Consider the following 22,200-nt stretch of genomic DNA (forward strand, 5'->3'; position numbering starts at 1 on the left):
AAGGGAGGCCTCACAGACAAATTTTCCGGCCTGAACAATTAGTTGGGCTAAGGAACGGAGGTCCTGAACAGGGACGTCCGACCCTAACTCCTGTTCCAGTTGCAAACCCCATTCAGAGACCGCTTTACCAACCCAGGCGGAGGCAAAGACCGGTCTAAGGGCCGAACCAGAGGCAGTAAATATGGCCTTGGAGAGGGATTCCGTACGACGGTCCTCAACAGACTGGAGGGAAGATCCGTCCTGTACAGGAATAGTAGTGCTTTTGGACAGGCGAGCCACGGGAGGATCAACCTTAGGCGGGGATGTCCACGTGGTCACAGTATCCACTGGAAAGGGATAACAAATGTCCAGCTTTTTGGGTGTAATAAAGCGGACGTTAGGCCGAGTCCAAGCCTTGGATACCACAGAAGAAAAATCAGCGTGTATGGGAAAAACCTTGGAGGCCTGTCTGGGACGGAGAAAGGACACGCCGGCCTGTTCAAAGCTGGGGGGGGTCATCGTGTAGCTTAAAGGTATCACGGATGCTAGTGATAAGATGCCCCACCGCGGACGCCAATTTGGACGGAAGCTCTGAGTCCATGTCCACGTCCGAATCCGCCAGTTCTCCCTCAGAAGGCGTATCCTTTTGAGAGGATAGACTTGACTGAGCTCGCACGCATGGCGGAGAGAGCGAAGCATCTGAGGAAGATGTGCGCTCAACCCTTGAACGTTTCTGAGTATGCCGGGCCCTGGAAGATTCGCTGGGAGGCAGGGAACCAGTGGGGGCGGCAGAAACGGTAGTCCCAGCGGGTGCGACAGGGATTGTGGCAGCCTGCGGGAGAGGCGGTCTATCCACGAGACGGCCCACTACGTGTGTAAGGCTTTCCACTGCCTGAGACAGAGACTTAGCCCAGTCAGGGGGTCCAGAGGCACCGGGGGGTGCAGCGGGAAGCGGGCCCTGCACCGGGGCCTGATATGCAAGGCAATGCGGCTCAGATTGCCCACGCGGAAAAGGTTCCCTACAGGCGGTACAGGCATGGTACCAGGGTTTGGGGGCACCCGTGGGATCTGACATGCTGAAATGTGGTCGTACTCTAATATAGAGACCACAAAGGGTTATAGCAGCTATGACCAGGAGGGTTAGGAGAGGGTTAACTGTCCTACCAGTGCCTCAGAAGAACGTCAGGAGTAGAGATGGTCCAGATCAGCAGCAGCAGAGAAGCAGTGAAAAGCAGAGAGCAGCAGATGCAGCAGATAGCGCCCACAGAAGCCGAGCGATGTACACAGGAGTTTAGAGTCCCCCACCGTGTCCCAGCTTCCTGTCAGGAGTGAGGAAGCGCGGGAAACCTCAGCAGAAAGCGCGGGGAACAAGCTCCGCCCCCTCCAGCGCTTGAAATGTCTCCTGTGAAGGAGAACTTAGCTCCGCCCCCAAAATGACGTGTGCGCGCGTAAGCCACGCCCCCTGCTGCCGAAAACGCTCTCAGGGCTAAGAAAAGCCAGATGCCAGAAAATAAAGGGCCCGCAGGCCCCTAGAGTGCGGCGATTTGCCCAGGTGGGTGACCCTTCTGCCACCATGTCCCTTGCCCCGCCGAGCCCGATCTGCCCATGTCGGGCATAAGCCCCGCCCCCCGTTCTCGGAGCGGGCGGCGGCGGGAAGGGAGAGAGGGAGAAAAGAAAAATTGAGTCAGCCCCCGAGTGAGGGGGAGGGGGGGGGAGAGAAAGATAGCAGCGTGGGGGGAACGGCGTGGGGGTGCTGAGGATGCTGCTGTGCTGCATTGTCCCAAGCCTTGGATACCTGAGGGGAGCTGGGGAGGGTCTGCTGGAGCCCTGGTGATGTAGGGATGGTCTAGTCAGCGGATGAGCGCTCAGAATGAGCGACCACGGGTGCCCCCCTTACCCAGAGGGGTAGATGCTGCAGATAGGGACAGGGTATGGGCTGGAATAGCCATCTCACCGTCCGACATCTTCACCCTCAGTCCTTTCCAGCAGGGTCGCCCCTTCAGCCACTGGCACCGCAGTGGCAGGAAGCTGGAAGAGGGGCTTGGCGTGCGGGCGACCCCCTAGCTGGCGGGATGTAGGGGAGCCATTGCTGCCCAGATCCTCCTATTGCTTCTGTGGGGGAGGCAGCAGTGCAGATAAGTTGGCACTGGCGCAGCTCAACCCCGGGAGAGCAGAGAGGTCTAATGCGTCTCTGGTATCCCTAGGAAAAAATAAAATAACAAAATTAGAAGGAAAAGTAAAAATAACAAGGAGAAAACAGCCCTGCAGTAGCAGGGAGTGTCTTGCCTCCTTGGACACTAAGCTAAAACTGGTAGCCTCTATCTCCAGGCTGAGGGTATAGCTGATGGAGGAGGGGCTTAACAGTTTTACTTAGTGTCACGCCTCCTAGGGAGCTGAGCTATACCCTAAGGTCTGTGTCCCCCAAGGAAAATGGGCGAGAAATTAGCATTATGCAAGTATTGCCGATTGGCACAAAGAAATGACAAAAACTAGCTGAATACCTTGGTCACGTAAAACATTGGCAAACTGGCACACCTTCTTCAGGAGTTCGACATAAGTGATGGAGGTTGAGTCTTCTGGTTCATTTCCTTCCCTTGAAGAAAGTGAAAGATATTTTATATTTAAAGTGACAAATCTGGTCTGTACCCTCAAACAAGTACTGTACAAAAGAAACTATAAACTTAAAGTGGCCGCCGACCATCTATTATATCAAATTGCGACACGAGTCTCAGTCTGTTACCTACTGCAATTCCAATCACAGCTTGTCATTAGACAGAATATTTTAATGGGTTTTTGTCACTTCAGCAAGTGGCATTATGTAGAGAAAGTTAATACAAGGCATTTACTAATGTATTGTTGTTATCCATATTGCTTCCTTCACTGGCTGGATTTTTTTTTTTTATCATATTATACTCTGCTCGTTTCCATGGTTACGTCCACCCTACAATACAGCAATGGTGGTCATGCTTGCACACTATAGGAAAAAGTTCTGGCCTCTCTGCCGGCTGAGGCCATAGGAGCTCACATAGGCTGGTGCTTTTTCCCATAGTGTGCAAGCATTGCCGCCGCTGCTTGATTACAGCATGGTTGTAACCATGGAAACAAGCAGCATATAATAAGATAGAAAAAGGAATCCAGCCAGTGAAGGAAGCTATATGGTTAATAGCAATATTTTAGCAAGTGGTTTGTAACTTACTCTACATGATAAATGCCATTTGTTAAAGTGACACAACCCCTTTAATGCATCTCTCTAGTCAATTTATACAGTACTACTACAGGTGTGCAAGAATTTGAATCAAGACTCAGGTTTGTTTAACTGTGTGAACCAATGTCCCAGAGGAGAGTCTCCAGAGAGGTCAGGTTCTGAGACAATAATTGGGCCTTACTACAATCAGACTCTAAAGATCCAGCAAAAGACAACTCCATTTGAAACAGACTTTGTGGACACCATAATTTTCACTAGTTGACCCAAGGTACCCAGGTGTGATACTTATTTTGTTCCTTTCTGGTCACAAAACACTTCAGATATAGATTATTATGACAAAACACATATATATATACACACACACACACACACACACACAGTACAGACACACCTTCTCATTCAAAGAGTTTTCTTTATTTTCATGACTATGAAAATTGTAGATTCACACTGAAGGCATCAAAACTATGAATTAACACATGTGGAATTATATACATAACAAAAAAGTGTGAAACAACTGAAAATATGTCATATTCTAGGTTCTTGAAAGTAGCCACATTTTGCTTTGATTACTGCTTTGCACACTCTTGGCATTCTCTTGATGAGCTTCAAGAGGTAGTCATCTGAAATGGTCTTCCAACAGTCTTGAAGGAGTTCCCAGAGATGCACTTGTTGGCCCTTTTGCCTTCACTCTGTGGTCCAGCTCACCCCAAACCATCTCGATTGGGTTCAGGTCCGGTGACTGTGGAGGCCAGGTCATCTGGCGCAGCACCCCATTACTCTCCTTCATGGTCAAATAGCCCTTACACAGCCTGGAGGTGTGTTTGGGGTCATTGTCCTGTTGAAAAATAAATGATGGTCCAACTAAACGCAAACCGGATGGAATAGCATGCCGCTGCAAGATGCTGTGGTAGCCATGCTGGTTCAGTATGCCTTCAATTTTGAATAAATCCCCAACAGTGTCACCAGCAAAGCACCCCCACACATCACACCTCCTCCTCCATGCTTCACAGTGGGAACTAGGCAAGTAGAGTCCACCCGTTCACCTTTTCTGCGTCGCACAAAGACACAGTGGTTGGAACCAAAGATCTCAAATTTGGACTCCTCAGACCAAAGCACAGATTTCCACTGGTCTAATGTCCATTCCTTGTGTTCTTTAGCCCAAACAAGTCTCTTCTGCTTGTTGCCTGTCCTTAGCAGTGGTTTCCTAGCAGATATTCTACCATGAAGGCCTGATTCACACAGTCTCCTCTTAACAGTTCTAGAGATGTGTCTGCTGCTAGAACTCTGTGTGGCATTGACCTGGTCTCTAATCTGAGCTGCTGTTAACCTGCGATTTCTGAGGCTGGTGACTTATCCTCCGCAGCAGAGGGCGGTCCGCATGTGAGCCAGTTTCTTTGTAGTGGTTGTTGTGACTGCACTTGGGGACACTTTCAAAGTTTTCCCAATTTTTCAGACTGACTGACCTTCATTTCTTAAAGTAATGATGGCCACTCGTTTTTATTTACTTAGCTGCTTTTTTCTTGCCATAATACAAATTCTAACAGTCTATTCAGTAGGACTATCAGCTGTGTATCCACCTGACTTCTCCACAACACAACTGATGGTCCCAACCCCATTTATAAGGCAAGAAATCCTACTCATTAAACCTGACAGGGCACACCTGTGAAGTGAAAACCATTTCAGGTGACTACCTCTTGAAGCTCATCAAGAGAATGCCAAGAGTGTGCAAAGCAGTAATCAAAGCAAAAGGTGGCTACTTTGAAGAACCTAGAATATGACATTTTCAGTTGTTTCAAACTTTTTTGTTATGTACCGTATTTTTCGCCGTATAAGACGCACTTTTTTCCCCCCAAAAGTGGGGGGGAAATAGCAGTGCGTCTTATACGGCGAATGTAGCTGATTTTGCCCAGTTTTCAATGATACACCCGCCGCGATGCCGTGCGGCGGGTGTATCAGCTGTGAGGGAGGAGGGGCTGGGGGCGGCATCTGCATTAATAATGACAGCGGGGCCCGTGCAGTGACTATTCTACTACACGGGCCCCGCTTAATGTATAATCATATCTCTCTAATAGTTAATTGTTGTATGCATGTAATCGCATAATGAGCGCTAATGAGCGCTGTGTATTACCGTACTTAAAACTAGAAGCGCTCGCCGTTCGGAGCAGAGAGGAGGCAGGAGGCAGGCCGGGAGGACGGGCACTTGCAGCGTGAGTCATACGTCACGCGCCTGCACCGCCCACTTATGAATGAAGCAGGCGGCGCAGGCGCGTCACGTATGACTCACGTTGCAAGCGCCCGTCCTCCCGGCCTGCCTCCTGCCTCCTCTCTGCTCCGAACGGCGAGCGCTTCTAGTTTTAAGTACGGTAATACACAGCGCTCATTAGCGCTCATTATGCGATTACATGCATACAACAATTAACTATTAGAGAGATATGATTATACAGTAAGCGGGGCCCGTGTAGTAGAATAGTCACTGCACGGGCCCCGCTGTCATTATTAAAGCAGATGCGACCCCCACCCCCTGTATTGAGGGTCATTCACTACTACAGGGACACTTATGGAGGGGATCTGTGGATGACACATAGCATAAGATGCTATATATGTGTAATCCACAGATCCCCCCCATAACTGTCATACACAGATCCTCATCCTCATAACAGTGCCATCCAGAGAGGATCCCCCATAAGTGTCACCCACAGATCCCCCAGAACAGTGCGTCACCCACAGATCCCCCAGAACAGTGCGTCACCCACAGATCCCCCAGAACAGTGCGTCACCCACAGATCCCCCAGAACAGTGCGTCACCCACAGATCCCCCAGAACAGTGCGTCACCCACAGATCCCCCAGAACAGTGCGTCACCCACAGATCCCCCAGAACAGTGCGTCACCCACAGATCCCCCAGAACAGTGCGTCACCCACAGATCCCCCAGAACAGTGCGTCACCCACAGATCCCCCAGAACAGTGCGTCACCCACAGACCACAATTAGTTCAAAACCCACCAAAAGTGCACCTTTTGGTTCAAAATATTTTTTTTCTTATTTTCCTCCTCAAAAACCTAGGTGCGTCTTATAGGCCGGTGCGTCTTATACGGCGAAAAATACGGTATATAATTCCACATGTGTTAATTCATAGTTTTGATGCCTTCAGTGTGAATCTACAATTTTCATAGTCATGAAAATAAAGAAAACTCTTTGAATGAGAAGGTGTGTCCAAACTTTTGGTCTGTACTGTATACCGTATATATATTTTACACGCCCAAGTCAACCATAAGGCCAGTTAATGCCCTCATCATATTCCACCTAGACTACTACAACATGCTCTCTACAGCCTTTTCAAAAATTCTTTCACCCCTTCAATACATTCTAAACTCTACATAAATCCACAGCTCCCCATGTTCCTCTAACTCTCTGCTTGCTCCGTCACAGGTTATAATATCTTCCAACAACTAGCACTCAAATAAGAGTAAAGCCCCGTCTCTTTACGCAGTTTCTACCTTTCCCTTTGCCTTATACTTTGTGGTGGTGGGGCTTCTTTCCTTCTGCACCAGTCTGTGAGCTCATGTCATTTATTATATTTGCTTGTTTTGATCGCTAGTTTATTTGTTATGTAGATAAAAATTATATACATTAACCCTTTCTACCCCAGGGCAGTTTTCACCTTCCTGCCCAGGCCATTTTTTGCAAATCTGACATGTGTCACTATACGTGGTATTAACTTTGGAACGCTTTTACTTATCCAGGCCATTCTGAGACTGTTTTCTCGTGATACATTGTACTTCACAACAGTAGTAAATTTGAGTCAATTAATTTAAAAAAAAAAAAATCCCAAATTTACCCAAATTTTTTTAAAATTTCCCTACTTTTTAAACCAATAGTATTGCCTCATAAAATAGTTATCAGTCATCATTCCCCATATGTCTTCTTTATGTTGGCATTATTTTGTAAATGTACTTTTATTTTTTTAGGGGAAGGTTTAGCAGTTTAGAAACAGTTTTTCCAATTTTTAACAAAATTTCCAAAACCACTTTAAGCACCAATTCAGATATAAAGGGATTTTGAGGGTCTTACATAATGGAAACCACCCATAAATGACCTCATTTTAGAAACTACACCCCTCAAATTATTCAAAACTGATTTTACAAACTGTTAGCCCTTTAGGTGTTCCACAAGAATTGAAGGAAAATGGAGGCGAAATTTCAAAATGTCATTTTTTATGCAGATTTTTTATGTTAATCAATTTTTTCTTGCAACACAGCAAGGGTCAACAGCAAACTAAACCTCAATATATATTACTCTGATTCTGCAGTTTACATAAATACTCCATATGTGGTAGTAAACTGCTGTCGGGGCATGTGGCAGTGGTCAGAGGGAAAAGGAGCGCCATTTGGTTTTTGGAGGCAGATTTTGCTAGAATGTTTTTGGGGACCATTTTGTATTTGAAGAGACTAGGGCTGCAGCGATTAATCGATGTAATCGATAATAATCAATAACTGAAATCGTTGTCGACGAATCCAGTTATCGAATAATCGCCAATTCGTTGCTATGCGGGCGGTTTACTTTAAGTCACTGCATCTTTATTTTACCTTACAATTGTGACGCCCCAGTAACAACTAACAGGCAGAGTGGAGGGCGGCGTAACGTCACTTACTCATGTGACGCGCCTGCTCCACCTCCTTCATTTATAAAGTGGGCGGAGCAGTGCGTCACGTGAGTAAGTGACGTTACGCCACCCTCCGCTCTGCCTGTTGTTACTGGAGCGTCACGATTGTAAGGTAAAATAAAAGATACAGTGAGTGATTAGTCTGCTGTGAGCAGCAGGGCCGGGGCTCTTATGGGGAGGGGGAAATCTGTCTATGGCACTGCTATGGGGAGGGGGGGGATCTGTGCACTGTTATGGGGAAAGGGATCTGTGCACTGTTATCCCCATAACAGTGCACATATCCCCCTCTCCATAACAGCGCCACCCACAGATCCCCCTCTCCATAACAGCGCCACCCACAGATCCCCCTCTCCATAACAGCGCCACACACAGATCCTCCCCATAATAGTGTCGTCCACAGATTTCCCCATAACAGTGCCATCCACAATTTGTTTTAATATGGCCTTTGAACATAATTTTTCGAGTAAAATCATATAAACCGCTTTGTTTTGTAATTTTGTCGTTTTTCCCGATTAATTGATTAATCAAAGAAATTAATCGGCAACTAATCGATTATTCAAATGATCGTTAGCTGCAGCCCTAGAAGAGACCCTGACTTACCCCTACAGTAGAAACCCTAAAAAGAGACCCTATTTTGGAAACTATACCCTTCAAAGAATATATTAAGGGGGGGTACTGAGCACTTTGACCTAAGTGTTTTACATAATTTGAAAACACTTGGCTGCGAAAAAGGAAAAGTTTTGTTTCTTCCAATAAAATGTTGCTTTAGCCCCAAAAATCACCCAAAATGTGTTACCTATTTTCTCCTGAATACGGCAACACCCCATATATGGTGGTAAACTGCTGTGGGGACACATGGCAGGACTCAGAAAGGAAGGTGCGCCATATGGCTTTTGCAGCGCAGATTTTGACGGATTGGTTTATGGACGCCATTGGCTTTTATTTTTTGAGTGATTGTCTTATGTGGGGTCTAGTTTTTTGCGGGAGGAGGTGACCTTTTCATTGGTACCATTTTAGGGCACAAGACTTTTTGATCACTTTGTATTACACTTTTTGTGAGGCAAGGTGAAAAAAAGGCTATTTTGGCGTAGTTTAAAGGGAACCTGTCACCGGGATTTTGTGTATAGAGCTGAGGCCATGGGTTGCTAGATGGCCGCTAGCACATCCGCAATATCCAGCCCCCATAGCTCTGTGTGCTTTTATTGTGTAAAAAAACCGATTTGATACATATGCAAATTAACCTGAGAGGAGTCCTGTATGTGAGATGAGTCAGGGACAGGACTCCTCTCAGGTTAATTTGCATATATATCAAATCGGTTTTTATACACAATAAAGGCACACAGAGCTATGGGGACTGGGTATTGTGGATGTGCTAGCGGCCATCTAGCAACCCATGGCCTCAGCTCTATACCCAAAATCCCGGTGACAGGTTCCCTTTAAACTTTTTTTTTTTTGAGTATACACCAGAGGGGGCATATAATGTGATATTTTTATAGAGCAAGTTGTTACGGATGCGGCGATATCCAATATATATTATTTTTATTTCTGTTAAGTTTTACACAGTAAATGCATTTTTGAACAAAGTGAAATCTCGTTTTTGTGTTGCATTTTCTGCCCTATTTTTATTCATTTTTCTTGTGGGATGAGATGGCAGTTTGATTGCTACCATTTTGCGGCACATAAGACTTTTTGATCACTTGGAATTACACTTTGTAAGGCAAGGTGACAAAAAAAAATGCCTGTTTTGGCATACTTTTTATTTTTTTTATAGTATTCACCTGAAGGGGCATCTCCTGTGATATTTTTAACGGACGTGACGCTATGTCTATTATTATTTTTTTATGTTTTACACTATAAATGCATTTTTGAACAGAATGAAGTCTTGTTTTTGTGTTGTCATTTTCTAACTATCCTATTTTTTTTGGGGGGGGGACGGGACAATTGTCTTAGGCCTCTTTCACACTTGCGTTGTCCGGATCCGGCATGTACTCCACTTGCCGGAATTACACGCCGGATCCGGAAAAACGCAAGTGTACTGAAAGCATTTGAAGACGGATCCGTCTTCATAATGCTTTCAGTGTTACTATGGCAGCCAGGACACTATTAAAGTCCTGGTTGCCATAATAGGAGCGGGGAGCGCTATACTTAGTCCGTGCAGCTCCCGGGGCCCTCTAGAATGACGTCAGAGCGCCCCATGCGCATGGATGACGTGCCATGTGATCCATGCGCTTGGGGCGCCCTGACGTCACTCTGGAGCGCCCCGGGAGCCGCACGGACGGTAAGTATGCTGCTCCCCCGCTCCCCACTACACTTTACCATGGCTGCCAGGACTTTAGCGTCCCGGCAGCCATGGTAACCACTCTAAAAAAGCTAAACGTCGGATCCGGCAATGCGCCGAAACGACGTTTAGCTTAAGGCCGGATCCGGATCAATGCCTTTCAATGGGCATTCATTCCGGATCCGGCCTTGCGGCAAGTCTTCAGGATTTTTGGCCAGAGCAAAAAGCGCAGCATGCTGCGGTATTTTCTCCGGCCAAAAAACTTTCCGGTCCGGAACTGAAGACATCCTGATGCATCCTGAACGGATTTCCCTCCATTCAGAATGCATTAGGATAAAACTGATCAGGATTCTTCCGGCATAGAGCCCCGACGATGGAACTCTATGCCGGAAGAAAAGAACGCAAGTGTGAAAGAGCCCTTAGGTAGGGTCTCATTTTTTGCGGGATGAGATGACGGTTTAATTGGTACCATTTTGCGGTACACAAGACTTTTTGATCACTTGGAATTAAAATTTTTTGTGAGGCAAGGTGACCAAAAATGACCATTTTGGCATTGTTTTTTTGTTTTTGTTTTTTTACTGCATTTACCTGACAGGGTGGATCATGTGATATTTTTATAGAGCCGGTCGATATGGACACAACAATACCTAATAATATGTATTCTTTTTTCCTTATTTAAAAAAAAAATGTATTACCTAATTATGGGAAAAGAATGCTTTTTTTGTATTATGCAAAACTTTATTTAAACTTCCCCCCCACAACTTTTGGGGATCTGATCCCCTGTACAATGCATTACAATACTTCTGTATTGTAATGCATTGGCTGTAAGTGTATTACCACTGTAATACACTTACAGCCTGCCTGCATGTGAGATCCAGGGGGCTGGATCTCACAGGCTAACAGGGAAGGCAGCCATGATGCCTAAAGAAGGCATCAGGCTGCCGTCTCAGCCATCGGTTGCCCATCACTGCAGCGCGAGGACCCGATGGGGACGGGGAGCGAACTCCCTCCCTCCACACACCCGCGGTCAGCCCTGACCGCGGCATAGTGGGGGTTAATGCGCTGGCATTAATTCACTGATGCCGGCGCATACAGCAGGAGTCCGGCTAACGGGAACAGCCACTCCCCTGCAGCTGATCGGGCAGGCGCAGCTCCGGCACCCACTCGATCAGCGCTTCCCACAGCGCTGTACTATTACGGCGCTGGTCGGGAAGGGGTTAATATATACATAAACTAATAATCAAAACAAGCGACATGAGCTCACAGTGGTGCAGTCCTGCTTCCTGGAATTATAGATGTATTTATAAAAATATGTTTAAGTACAAACATAAAAGGTTAAAAAAATAAAATAAAATAAAAAAAAAAACACCCAGGGCAATGGTATGAAACATAACAGCGCCATCAGTCATCAGTACATTTGTGTATGTTTAAAACATATGTATACTTTTTCCAACACTAAAAGTATTATGCAAACAGATCACGTGATTTCCTCCTGTTCTGCCTGAAAAGATCAGGACTGCACTTGTGAGAATACACAATAGTATATTATGTCTACTACTACTACAGGTTTTCACTCAAGTACAAGGTGTACAGTCCTGTGGCATACATTTTACCATAATGTTGTCATGTAAATATCTACCACAGCAGAGAAAACAGACTTCTGTGTATAATCCAGTCACTAACACATCACTGCTTGAAGGGAACCTGCCTCCTGACATCTGCTGCCCAATCTAATGGCAGAAAATGATAGAGGGAGAAAAGCTGAGCTCTGTGATATATCACACATACATATACAGGTTTACATGACACGATTTCAGAGAAAAGGCAGAGTAAATCCCGACAGGACTCCTAGCAATAACAGTGAGAGTCCTCCTGACCTCTCCCACACACAATGACTATCAGTGTACAAACACAGAAGGCTGTAAACACCATCCTATGTGGGTTGTGTAATCAGGACTCTCAAGGTCTCTTCCAGGAGTCCTTTAAAGAAAATGTGTCCCCAAAATTTTTATCTGCCAGTTAATACCAGATAGTAACACATCTCATTTTTTCTAATCTGTTTTTATTTTCTGATTGTAGATTATTTTATTTCCTGAACATGATTATGGAGGCGACCATCTTAACAGCATTTACACAGCATTAAAAAAATTGCTTTACAGCAGCCCCATGGTCCATAGACACAATGGTGAGGAGGGGACCTCAATGACTTCTATGGGAGAGTTTCTAGGCAGGGTCTGTGACCTGTGCAGAGGTCATTGTACTAGGGAAGAATAGAGGAGCTTTGAACATCACCTATTGTTAATGGAGGATCCTGTCTTATCTATACACAGAGGTGATATCATTATAGGCAGGTTTAAAATGATATATAAACTGCAGTCAGTGATCTGTGCAAACCAAGAAGTGGCTCCAATTATTAGACACAGTGGCCAGTGCAAAAACTGCAGGATTTTTTGTTTTAGTTTAAATATAAAAAGTGAAATGGAAAATTAAAAACATAAATAAAATAAAAAATATGTTAAACATAAAAAAGTGATTTAAACAGCAGGTCATTTTCTGATGACACATTCCCTTTAAGGATTTACTCTACTTCTGACTTTTAGTTTACTCCAAATCATATACACCTATACATCCCAGATCTCAGCTTCTCTTCCTCTATCAAATCCTGCTCAGTGGCAGCAGAAGAATTCACCTGGCAGGTTCCGTTTAGAGGCTTTTAATCAATGGCTGCTTGTTCATTTAAATATGAGGCAGAGGAAGGACAACACATTTACAAAAGGAAAACCTTCACTTAGTGGTCCTTTTCTGTCAAGCAATTTCTTATATTTTGAAATGTTTGTATTTAAGGTTGACATAAGAAAGAATAACATACATTTTAATAAGAGCAGTAATATTGATCAGTATTATTTATGACACGTCTCTGGTGATGGTCCCAATATAAGCAAATAGAGCAATATATCAAAGTCATTTGGTCAACCTTCTGACGTCCGTCGTTTTTTTTAGAAGGGAAATGAAGGAGGGGGAAAGGATGGGTATGGGGAAAAAGTGATGGAAGAATCATGACCAAATTCTCCGCAAACCACGGAAGCAATTTCTTATATAAAACATACGGTACCTACTTCTTGACTGCATGACTAGACAGAATTTTGTTCAGGGCTCTAGGGCAACTGGAATTCAAATCCTTGTAGGAGATTTAATGGCAGCCATATTAGCTGTCATCATGCACAAAAAAAAAAAAAAATTCTAATTACACGGGTATCCCCATGACAATAAGTGAATATTCCCAAGTGGCAGATTTGTGTGGAGATTTGTGCAAATCACCCATTTATCTGAATGTTTCTTTCGGTAATTTATGCTGCACAAACAAACCCTATGCATATTTATATAATGGGTTTTAGGCTACATGCACACGACCGTATTTGTTTTTGGGGTCCGCAAAAAAAAAACATGCCATCCTTTTTTTTTGGTGTGGATCCATTGTAACAATGCCTAAAACGGACAATAGGACAAGAATTCTATTTTTTTGCGGGGCTACGGAACGGACATACTGATGCGGACAGCAATTTTTGATGGTCTGCAATTTTTGAGGACCCATTTAAATGAATAGGTACGCATCCTATCCGCGAAAAAAACTGACAAGGAAACAAACAACATTCGTATGCATGTAGCCTTAAGTTGCAGAAATGTTTGCAATAAATCTAGAATGCTAACATACCAGTTCAAGAAACAGTCCCCACCATTTAGCCAATAAACTCATAGTGATCTACAATAACTTACTGTGATGGGAACAGCCTTTAAAGGCTATGGACACCTTTGCCTAGATGCAAAGTGAAGCAACTTTCTAAATAGCCTTCATTAACCATTTCCTGCCACTTTGCTTCGGCAGAGTGTGTGCAAATCCTTCACCTAACTGCTGGTGCTGCTGAGTCTGGAATAAATCCATCGGAGCGCTGCTCTTGTTTCTGGCGGCTCTCTCATCTCCCCCACCATTGTCTTAGTTTTAGAGAGTGCAACAAGAGGGTGTGTGAAGAGGGATGGAAAGAATTGAAGAATTGGCTATAGATAGGCCGTCTTACAGAGCGAAAAATACTTTTTGACTGTCACCATATAACACAACTATCATTTTACTTGCTTGTTACTTTGGAATACGTTGGTGCTGTACAGATAATGATTACAATATCCAGAACAACTCTCAGGTCTCCATAGATGATTTTAGCTCTTTAATTGTCTGCATTTCATTTTGCAAGCAGTGATGTAACAACTAAGCTTTCACCCCATGCGTACCAGACCACCATCTTGTAATCTCGGCCGGTAACACACTAGTGAATTCATCCTCTGATGACAATAAACAGATGTTGGGTACAAACATATAAGTGAATCCAATGAGCTATTTCTAATGTTATTTCTTAATGAAGAGGAGTGTAATTTGGCTATGGCAGCTTCATTAACATGCTACCATCTTCCACAGTATTCAATTTATGCTGATATCTTTCAGAGCTCTGGAGAACATGTATCTCCATAGGGTCATTACCGCTGGGTGCCTGCAGACTCTGTCACTGATTGTTGACGGATTATGATAAAATGATAAATTACCAGCAAACCCTATTAGGATGACTGATATACTGTATCTGATCAGCAGATTGAATTCTACTGCTACACGGCAGCAAAAAGGATTTTCATGATTTATTGTGTTGCACTGAATCACAGGCTTTAATTTGGATATTTTTGAACAGAAAACAACTCTAGAGCAGGCGGGGTTACAGTGAAAGGATAGTGAAGATCAAAGAGATCAATGACAAGGACTTACAAGCTTCTATGTGTAGGACAGTCTGGATGCCCTGTTGGCCGCAGCTATAAAGAAAGTATTCTGATTTCAGCAAATAAATGCTTTTTTTTTTTACCAACATACTGAATCAATTCCTAGCAGTTTTCAAGATCTCTGCTTGCTGTTATTCAATAGGAAGTGGTCATTGAAAGCCCAGGTATATCTCACACCCCACAATACAACTTACCAATAAAAGGCCACTTTATCCCCCAGCTTCTTCTCATGGACATTTCTATCAAGGACGTTGTAACATATATTGGTGACAGCTCCTTTCATCCATTGAATATAGATCTTTCCCTTAGTGACATCAAAGTTGTATTTCAAATGCGGCTGAGCAGGAGCCACTCTCCAGTAGAAATCTTCTGCAATTTCCCCCCAAAACTCTGCAAAAAGTAGTAAAAAGTGCACGCTGAAAATCAGACAGCAAATCTGAAAGACTAAATACGGGTATTTCCATTTAAATTTAAATTTTAAAAAGAAATGGTCACTTTTAAACCCATTTTCTACTGCTCGAATATATCTAAATAACAACGTTAAAGGGGTTGTCCACCTTTAAAACCCTTTTTGGGCACCCCCTTCCTCTGCCAGCCTGAGAAGAATACTTCCCTGCTCGCTGTCACTCGGTTATGGCTCCTTCGGTCCACTGTGCTCCAGTCACCTGCTTGTCCACTTCTGTGACGTGCATCTCTGCAGCCAATGACTGGCCACAGCGGTGATGTGTCCCCTAAGTGGCATCTCACTGGGTTCTGTGCCTCTTGGGGGACATGTCACCACTGTGGATAGCCATTGGCTGTAGAAGCACAAGTGACGCCCCATCCACTCCGGAAGTTTACAAACATGCAACCGAAGGAACCAGAACTGGATATCAAAGAGGTGGTAAGTCTGACAGGGAGCTGCGCAAAAGGGTTTCAAAAGGTGGACAACCCCTTTAAAGGGAGTCTGTCACCTGGAAATTATCTGATAAACCAGGCACAATGCATTGTAGGACTAGCTCATCTTATTGCAATCATAACCTTTCACTTAGTGATCAGTTGCTTCATTCTGGAGAATCCATATGCAAATGAGCAGTTAAGTGCACAGAGGGCAGGCCCAAGCCACGAGGTGCACTCGCTCCTCCTGCTTCCTCTGCCAGCCACTCCGTCTTCTTCCTGATTGACAGGGTCAGATGATCTGACTACGCAGGAACCTGGCCCTGTCCATCAAGAAGAAGATGCAGTGCTGCACAGTATGAGCAGTGGGCTCCGAGAGCCATACTAAACATCTGTACAGCTTAGATCCATAATCAGCCATGTGCAAGAGGCCTAAGCTTTAGACCTTGTTCACACACAGCAGAATATGTACCTGGATTAGGATAGGGTACAAAACTGCAGTTTGTAAGCCTGCAGGACACAGTTATGTATAAAGGCTGCGGACACTCCCAGGGGCTCTCTCTTCAATGAATGGTGCCATATATCTAGTCACCAGTGAAAGCGGATTTAAATAAGACTGCACGGTACATGAGGCTGAAGAAAATAATCCTGGGACTCCAAAAGGAAAATATGGATAATCTGTACCCATTACTGGTGACCACTGATCTTCAAGGTCCTGTCATGGGGTAGAGGTCTCTACAATACTTACAAGGGTTGTCTGGGTTTTTCCCCCAGAAATCATGCCACTCTTGTCCATGTACCGTGCACGAAATTGCAGCATATGGTTCTGGGTCGGATGGGCAAAAACATACAATCCCTTTAAAGAGGCGCTGTCCCCTCTCCTGTCATGTCTGCTTTAGTAACTGCTTTCATCCCCCGGTAATAACAATTCTGGAGCATCTATTACTATGTCTCCAGGTTGTGCCATTCCTTTCTTATTCCTGCTACAAGTTATAAATTAATTGCTAGCCATTTGCAATGAAGGTCCAGATGGGTGTTCCTGCACAATCTGAAATTAGCAGGACTGTCAGTGTCAGACTGTGCAGGGAAACCCCTCTGGACCTTCATTGCAAACTGCTAGCAATTCATATATAACTTGTAGCAGGAATAAGAAAGGAATTGCACAACCTGGAGACATAGGAATAGATGCTCCAGAATTGTTATTACCAGGGGGATGAAAGTAGTTACTAAAGCAGACATGACAGGAGAGGGGACAGCGCCTCTTTAAAGGGATTGTATGTTTTTGCCAGTCCGACCCAGAACCATATGCTGCAATTTCGGGCACGGTACATGGACAAGAGTGGCATGATTTCTGGGGGAAAAAACACAGACAACCCCTTGTAAGTATTATAGAGACCTGGTAATAACAATTCTGGAGCATCATTTCTTATGTCTCCAGGTTGTGCCATTCCTTTCTTATTCCTGCTAGAAGTTATAAATGAATTGCTAGCAGTTTGCAATGAAGGTCCAGAGGGGTGTTCCTGCACAATCTGAAATTACTCCATCAGTACTGTAAGTGTTAGGCTCCATTCACACGTACGCAACGTGTTTTGCGGATCCACAAAACACGGAAAGCGGCAATGTGCATTCTGCATTTTGCCAACACTAATAGAATATGCCTGTTTTTGTCCACAATTGCGGACAAGAATAGGACATGTTCTATTTTTTTGCGGAACGGAAGTGCGGACCCGGAAGTGCGTGTCCGCAATTCCGTGTCCGGGCAGCACATCGTGCTGCCCTATAGAAGTGAATGGGTCTGCAATTCCATTCTGCAAAATGCGGAACGAAATTGCGGACGTGTAACACATCTGCAACGGGTAACACCCATCTGGTAGGTCATTGTAAACCACTAGCAATTAATTTCTAGTAGGAATAATAAAGGAATGGCACAACACAGGCATAGGAATAGATGCTCCAGAATTTTTATTACATAGCATATGCAAGCAGTTGCTACAACAGACGTGTCAGGAGAGATGACTGGTCCTCTTTTAGTCTGGACATAGTCCCACTTGAATTGTTTCGGCTGAGATGCCCTTGAACTGGTTCCACCTTTATGACAAGGTCTTATGACACGCACATTTGTTGCAGTCTGACCTGGAGGCAGTATGAATGGCCCGGCCTGACAGTGTTTTGGCATCAATAACTGGAGTCCTGAAGGATACGCATGTTGCAATATGGCAAGTGCTGAGCTACATCTCCTTGTAATAAAACACTGCCGATGCTGCGGATATTTGCAGTAAAACATTGATAAATAAGATCTGCAGCTAAGCCTACTTTCACATTCGCGTTTGGTGCGGATCCGTGATGGATCTGTTCAGATAATACAACTGTCTGCATCCGTTCAGAACGGATCCGTTTGTTCTATCTGTAACATAGCCAAGACGGGTCCATCTTGAACACCATTGAAAGTCAATGGAGGACGGATCCATTTTCTATTGTGCCAGATTGTGCCATAGAAAACAGATCCATCCCCATTGACTTACATTGTGTGTCAGGACGGATCTGTTTGGCTCAGTTTCATCAGACGACACCAAAACGCTGGCGGAATGGAAACGGATCGGAGGCAAACTGATGCATTCTGAACTGATCCTTTTCCATTCAGAAAGCATTAGGGCAAAACTGATCCGTTTTGGGCCACTTGTGAGAGCCCTGAACGGATCTCACAAATGGAAAGACAAAACGCCAGTGTGAAAGTAGCCTTATGCACTCAGTGCTAAAATTTATTGGTGATAAACGTATAATCACCAGGGGTCTGATCGCTGGGACCTCTGAATCCAAAGTGTGAATGGAGCTGTGGTGTGCATGTGTGTGACCCTTGCTCCACTCACCTTTTAGGGCCCTTGCACACGACCGTATGCCATCCGAAACATAAGGTCCGTGAGCAGGCCATACGTCCCGGAGCGGCATTGATCGTGCGCACTGGAGAGCACAGCATCATAGGTTACTGTGCACGCCGGGTCGCCCACGAGACATATGACTGTAGGACAATAGCACCGTGGGCTCACGGACCGTATGTCTTGGAGGGTATACGGCCGTGTGCAAGGGCCCTTATGGGACTGATGGAGAACGTGGAGTGCTGAAGTGAATGGAGCGATGGTCACACATCCACACCACAGCTCCATTCACACAGTGGACTCTCTGTAGGGCCCTGAGGTCGGTCCATCAGAGATCATATACTATGGATAGGGGATACAATTTATTCAAGGGGAAACCCTTTTAAAGATAACCTGTCCCCTCTCCAGACATGTCCCCATGTAATAACAATCCTGGAGCCTCTATTCTTTTGGCTCTATGTTGTGCCATTCCTCTATTATTCCTGCTGGAAGGTTATAAACTGCCAGCAGTCTGCAGTAAAGGTGTTACAAGTAGCGGGTGCGTCAGACTGTGCAGGGACACACCCCCAACTGTAACACCCATCTGTATCTTTACTGCAAACTGCTGGCAATTCATTCATTAACTTCTAATAGAAATATCAAAGGAATGGCACAAAATACAGTCCTAAGAATAGATGCTGCAGAATTGTTAGTACATGGGGAATGCAAGTAGTTACTAAGAGAGGGGACGGCTCCTCTGGTATCATGGCTGGAGGTGGAGGATGTGTGCGTTTACATGAGCTCTGACCAAGAGTCGCGAAGGATTGTCTGAGGGATCCATATCTGATTCTCTACTGTCTTTCACACCTAAATGAAAACTTGGCAGAGGAGCTGGCAATCAATTCTATTCTACAAGCTATTTTACGGTCAAAAATAATGGAGTGCTTTATCTGTCCCCCGTGCCGCTCGTCTATAGGCAAACTGAAATCACTTTGTAAAAGTGACGGCACTTGCGGCTGCTGTCTTCTGAGGAGCCCATGTCAAGGTTTAAGGGAAAACACTGATTCAAGAGAGTAGCAATTTTATACATAATAGGTGAAAGCCTCAAGATGTCTGCAGACAGGAGAGACATTAACACATAGATGTATGAACTATGCGTGCGTGTGTTCAGCTGAGCGGAGTTTGCGGGTTCAGCAGAGTCTGGGGTCTATATAATATAAGAACACATAGGATTCATTTCATCAGCCGGCATAATGCACAAACAAGGCTGGGCAAAATGGTCAAGTGACAAACTCGACTCTGTATGAATTATACATAAAGGCTGGATAGTCCCAGACTATAGACTCCTATGGGCAGAAGCGATCTAAACCGGTTTTGGTTTTAACACTAAAACCTTCAATATTATTAATAAAAATGGGATTTTCTGGGGAATTACTTTTATATCAGCGTAGACCATGCACAAGCACCACCCCTCCAATAGGGGGGCATACAGTAATAGACAGGGGGTCATTAAAAGAGAAGCCCCGAATTCGTGGACCCCGCAGATTGTACGGTAACATAAGACATCACTCACCGCTGGGTTCTCGCACCGATCTCTCATACATTTCCTGATATTTCTGAAAAGAGGGGACGTGCGCGGCGGCAGAGACCTCCGGCGGAGGAGGGAACACGTCGGCCGTAGACATGGCAGCTATAAAGCAACGGCAGATACTTAGGGTGTAAAAAATTTACCACCTGAGCAGGAAAAAAAATACTGCTATTTATATCAAAAGGTAACTAAAGTAAAAACATAATAAAGCTAAAAAAAATTAAAATAAAATACTGAACATGAAATATGCAACAAAGAACACAACTCCACCTAAGCCCAAAACGATGCGAATGTCCTGTGCAACAGGCTGAGGAGGTTCTCTACACAAGAAAGCCTAGAAAACAAAAATGTGACCAATAATAAAATAAAAATCTTTGCAATGTGTAGTGTGGTAAAGAAGAATCACGAAGAGCCGCTCTGGGGGAAAGTACTGAGAAAAGGAAGTTTCATTCAGTCCCCAGGAAGGTGACAGGGGCTCTGTGAATGCAATGCCGCCCGAGGAGGAGCGGGGTCTTCCAAGCGCTGCCGCCGGTGACAGTGTCCTCTGAGGAAGACCTGAGGTGTCAGTGTGCGGGCGGCACCGAGCACAGGAGGCGTGAGGAGACCTTCCTCATGTCCAGGCTTGACCCTACGGAGGAGGAGACTTCAAGACACACAAAGAAGCGGCGCCTGGTCTGTGCTCAGCTGCTCTAAGGCGACACCTGCTGTCCGGAGGAGCACGTAGCGGCTCGGTGACGTATGGGTGTGGCCGGTGATAAATAGAGATAGAGGCGCGGGGAAGGACTGGGCAGAGGAGGAAACTAGAGGCAGACATGGGACAGGCACCAGTAATATGTCACCCAGCCCTGTCACATCATGGAGGTTTCTAGTGTGTGGAAATATCCGAGCAGAAATAATCCAGGAAAGTGGTCAGTGCCCCAGGACTCCATGTTATGGAGATCTAGTGGGGAATGGATCAAAACTGGTGTACAGTAGGACTGGCTTGTGGCTTAGTTGCCCATAGCAACCAGTCAGATTCCACCTTTCATTTTCCAAAGGAGCTGTGAAATATGAAAGGTGGTAGCTGATTGGTTGCAAGGGGCAACTAAGCCAGTTCTACTTTACTACACCAGTTTGATAAATCTCCCCCTATACACAACCAGTGATGGTCAGTTCGCCAGCGAACACATGCGGGCTGCCATCATTAGTAAGATAGACTCACCCGTCTGCCGATGCACAGGTAAGCCCTTACCTGTGCCGGGAGCCGGTCTGAAATCAAATGCAGGCAGTTCCGCGAACAGCCTGCTCCCGATGACTGCATTTGATTTCAGACCGGCACAGGTAAGGGCTTAGGCTACTTTCACACTTGCGGCAGTGTAATCCGGCGGGCAGTTCCGTCGTCGGAACTGCCCACCAGATCCGCTGATTTTGATGTGATTGAAAGCATTTGTGAGACGGATGCGGATCTGTCTCACAAATGCATTGCAAGAACGGATCCGGCTCTCTGCTTGTCATGCGGGCAGGTGGATCCGTCTTGTATTTTTTATTTTATTTTTACCGGTCTGCGCAGGACGGATCTGGCATTCCGGTATTTTGAATGCCGGATCCGGCACTAATACATTCCTATGGGGAAAAATGCCGGATCCGGCATTCAGGCAAGTCTTCAGTTTTTTTCGCCGGAGATAAAACCGTAGCATTCTACGGTTTTATCTTTTGCCTGATCATTCATAACGACTGAACTGAAGACATCCTGATGCATCCTGAACGGATTACTCTCCATTCAGAATGCATGGGGATATGCCTTTTCAGTTCTTTTCCTGTATAGAGCCCTTGTGACGGAACTCTATGCCGGAATAGAAAAACGCTAGGGTGAAAGTACCCTTACCCGTGCATCGCCGGACGGGTGAGTCTATCTTACTAAAGATGGCAGCCCGCATGTGTTCGCTGGCGAACTGACCATCACTGT

The 22,200-nt window shown here is 45.1% G+C and overlaps 1 protein-coding gene across 3 annotated transcripts in view; it reads right to left on the reverse strand.

The window, feature by feature from the left end:
- The window catches only part of ACSS2 (acyl-CoA synthetase short chain family member 2), an 82,170-nt gene extending 61,242 nt beyond the window's left edge, over positions 1–20,928 (reverse strand). For 2 of the 3 annotated variants that reach the window (XM_044297151.1, XM_044297149.1), the window contains exons 1-3: positions 20,241–20,928; positions 15,134–15,329; positions 2,481–2,572 (exon numbers count right to left, since the gene is read on the reverse strand). In XM_044297151.1, coding sequence (XP_044153086.1) covers positions 2,481–2,572; positions 15,134–15,329; positions 20,241–20,352 — 400 coding nt within the window. In that variant the 5' untranslated portion in view covers positions 20,353–20,928. The remainder of the gene's footprint in view (positions 1–2,480; positions 2,573–15,133; positions 15,330–20,240) is intronic. The other variant, XM_044297150.1, reaches the window with a different exon arrangement.
- Between the last annotated feature and the right edge of the window lie 1,272 nt (positions 20,929–22,200).

The sequence above is a fragment of the Bufo gargarizans genome, chromosome 6 (genome assembly GCF_014858855.1).
Source record: "Bufo gargarizans isolate SCDJY-AF-19 chromosome 6, ASM1485885v1, whole genome shotgun sequence".
NCBI classification, from domain to species: Eukaryota; Metazoa; Chordata; class Amphibia; order Anura; family Bufonidae; genus Bufo; species Bufo gargarizans.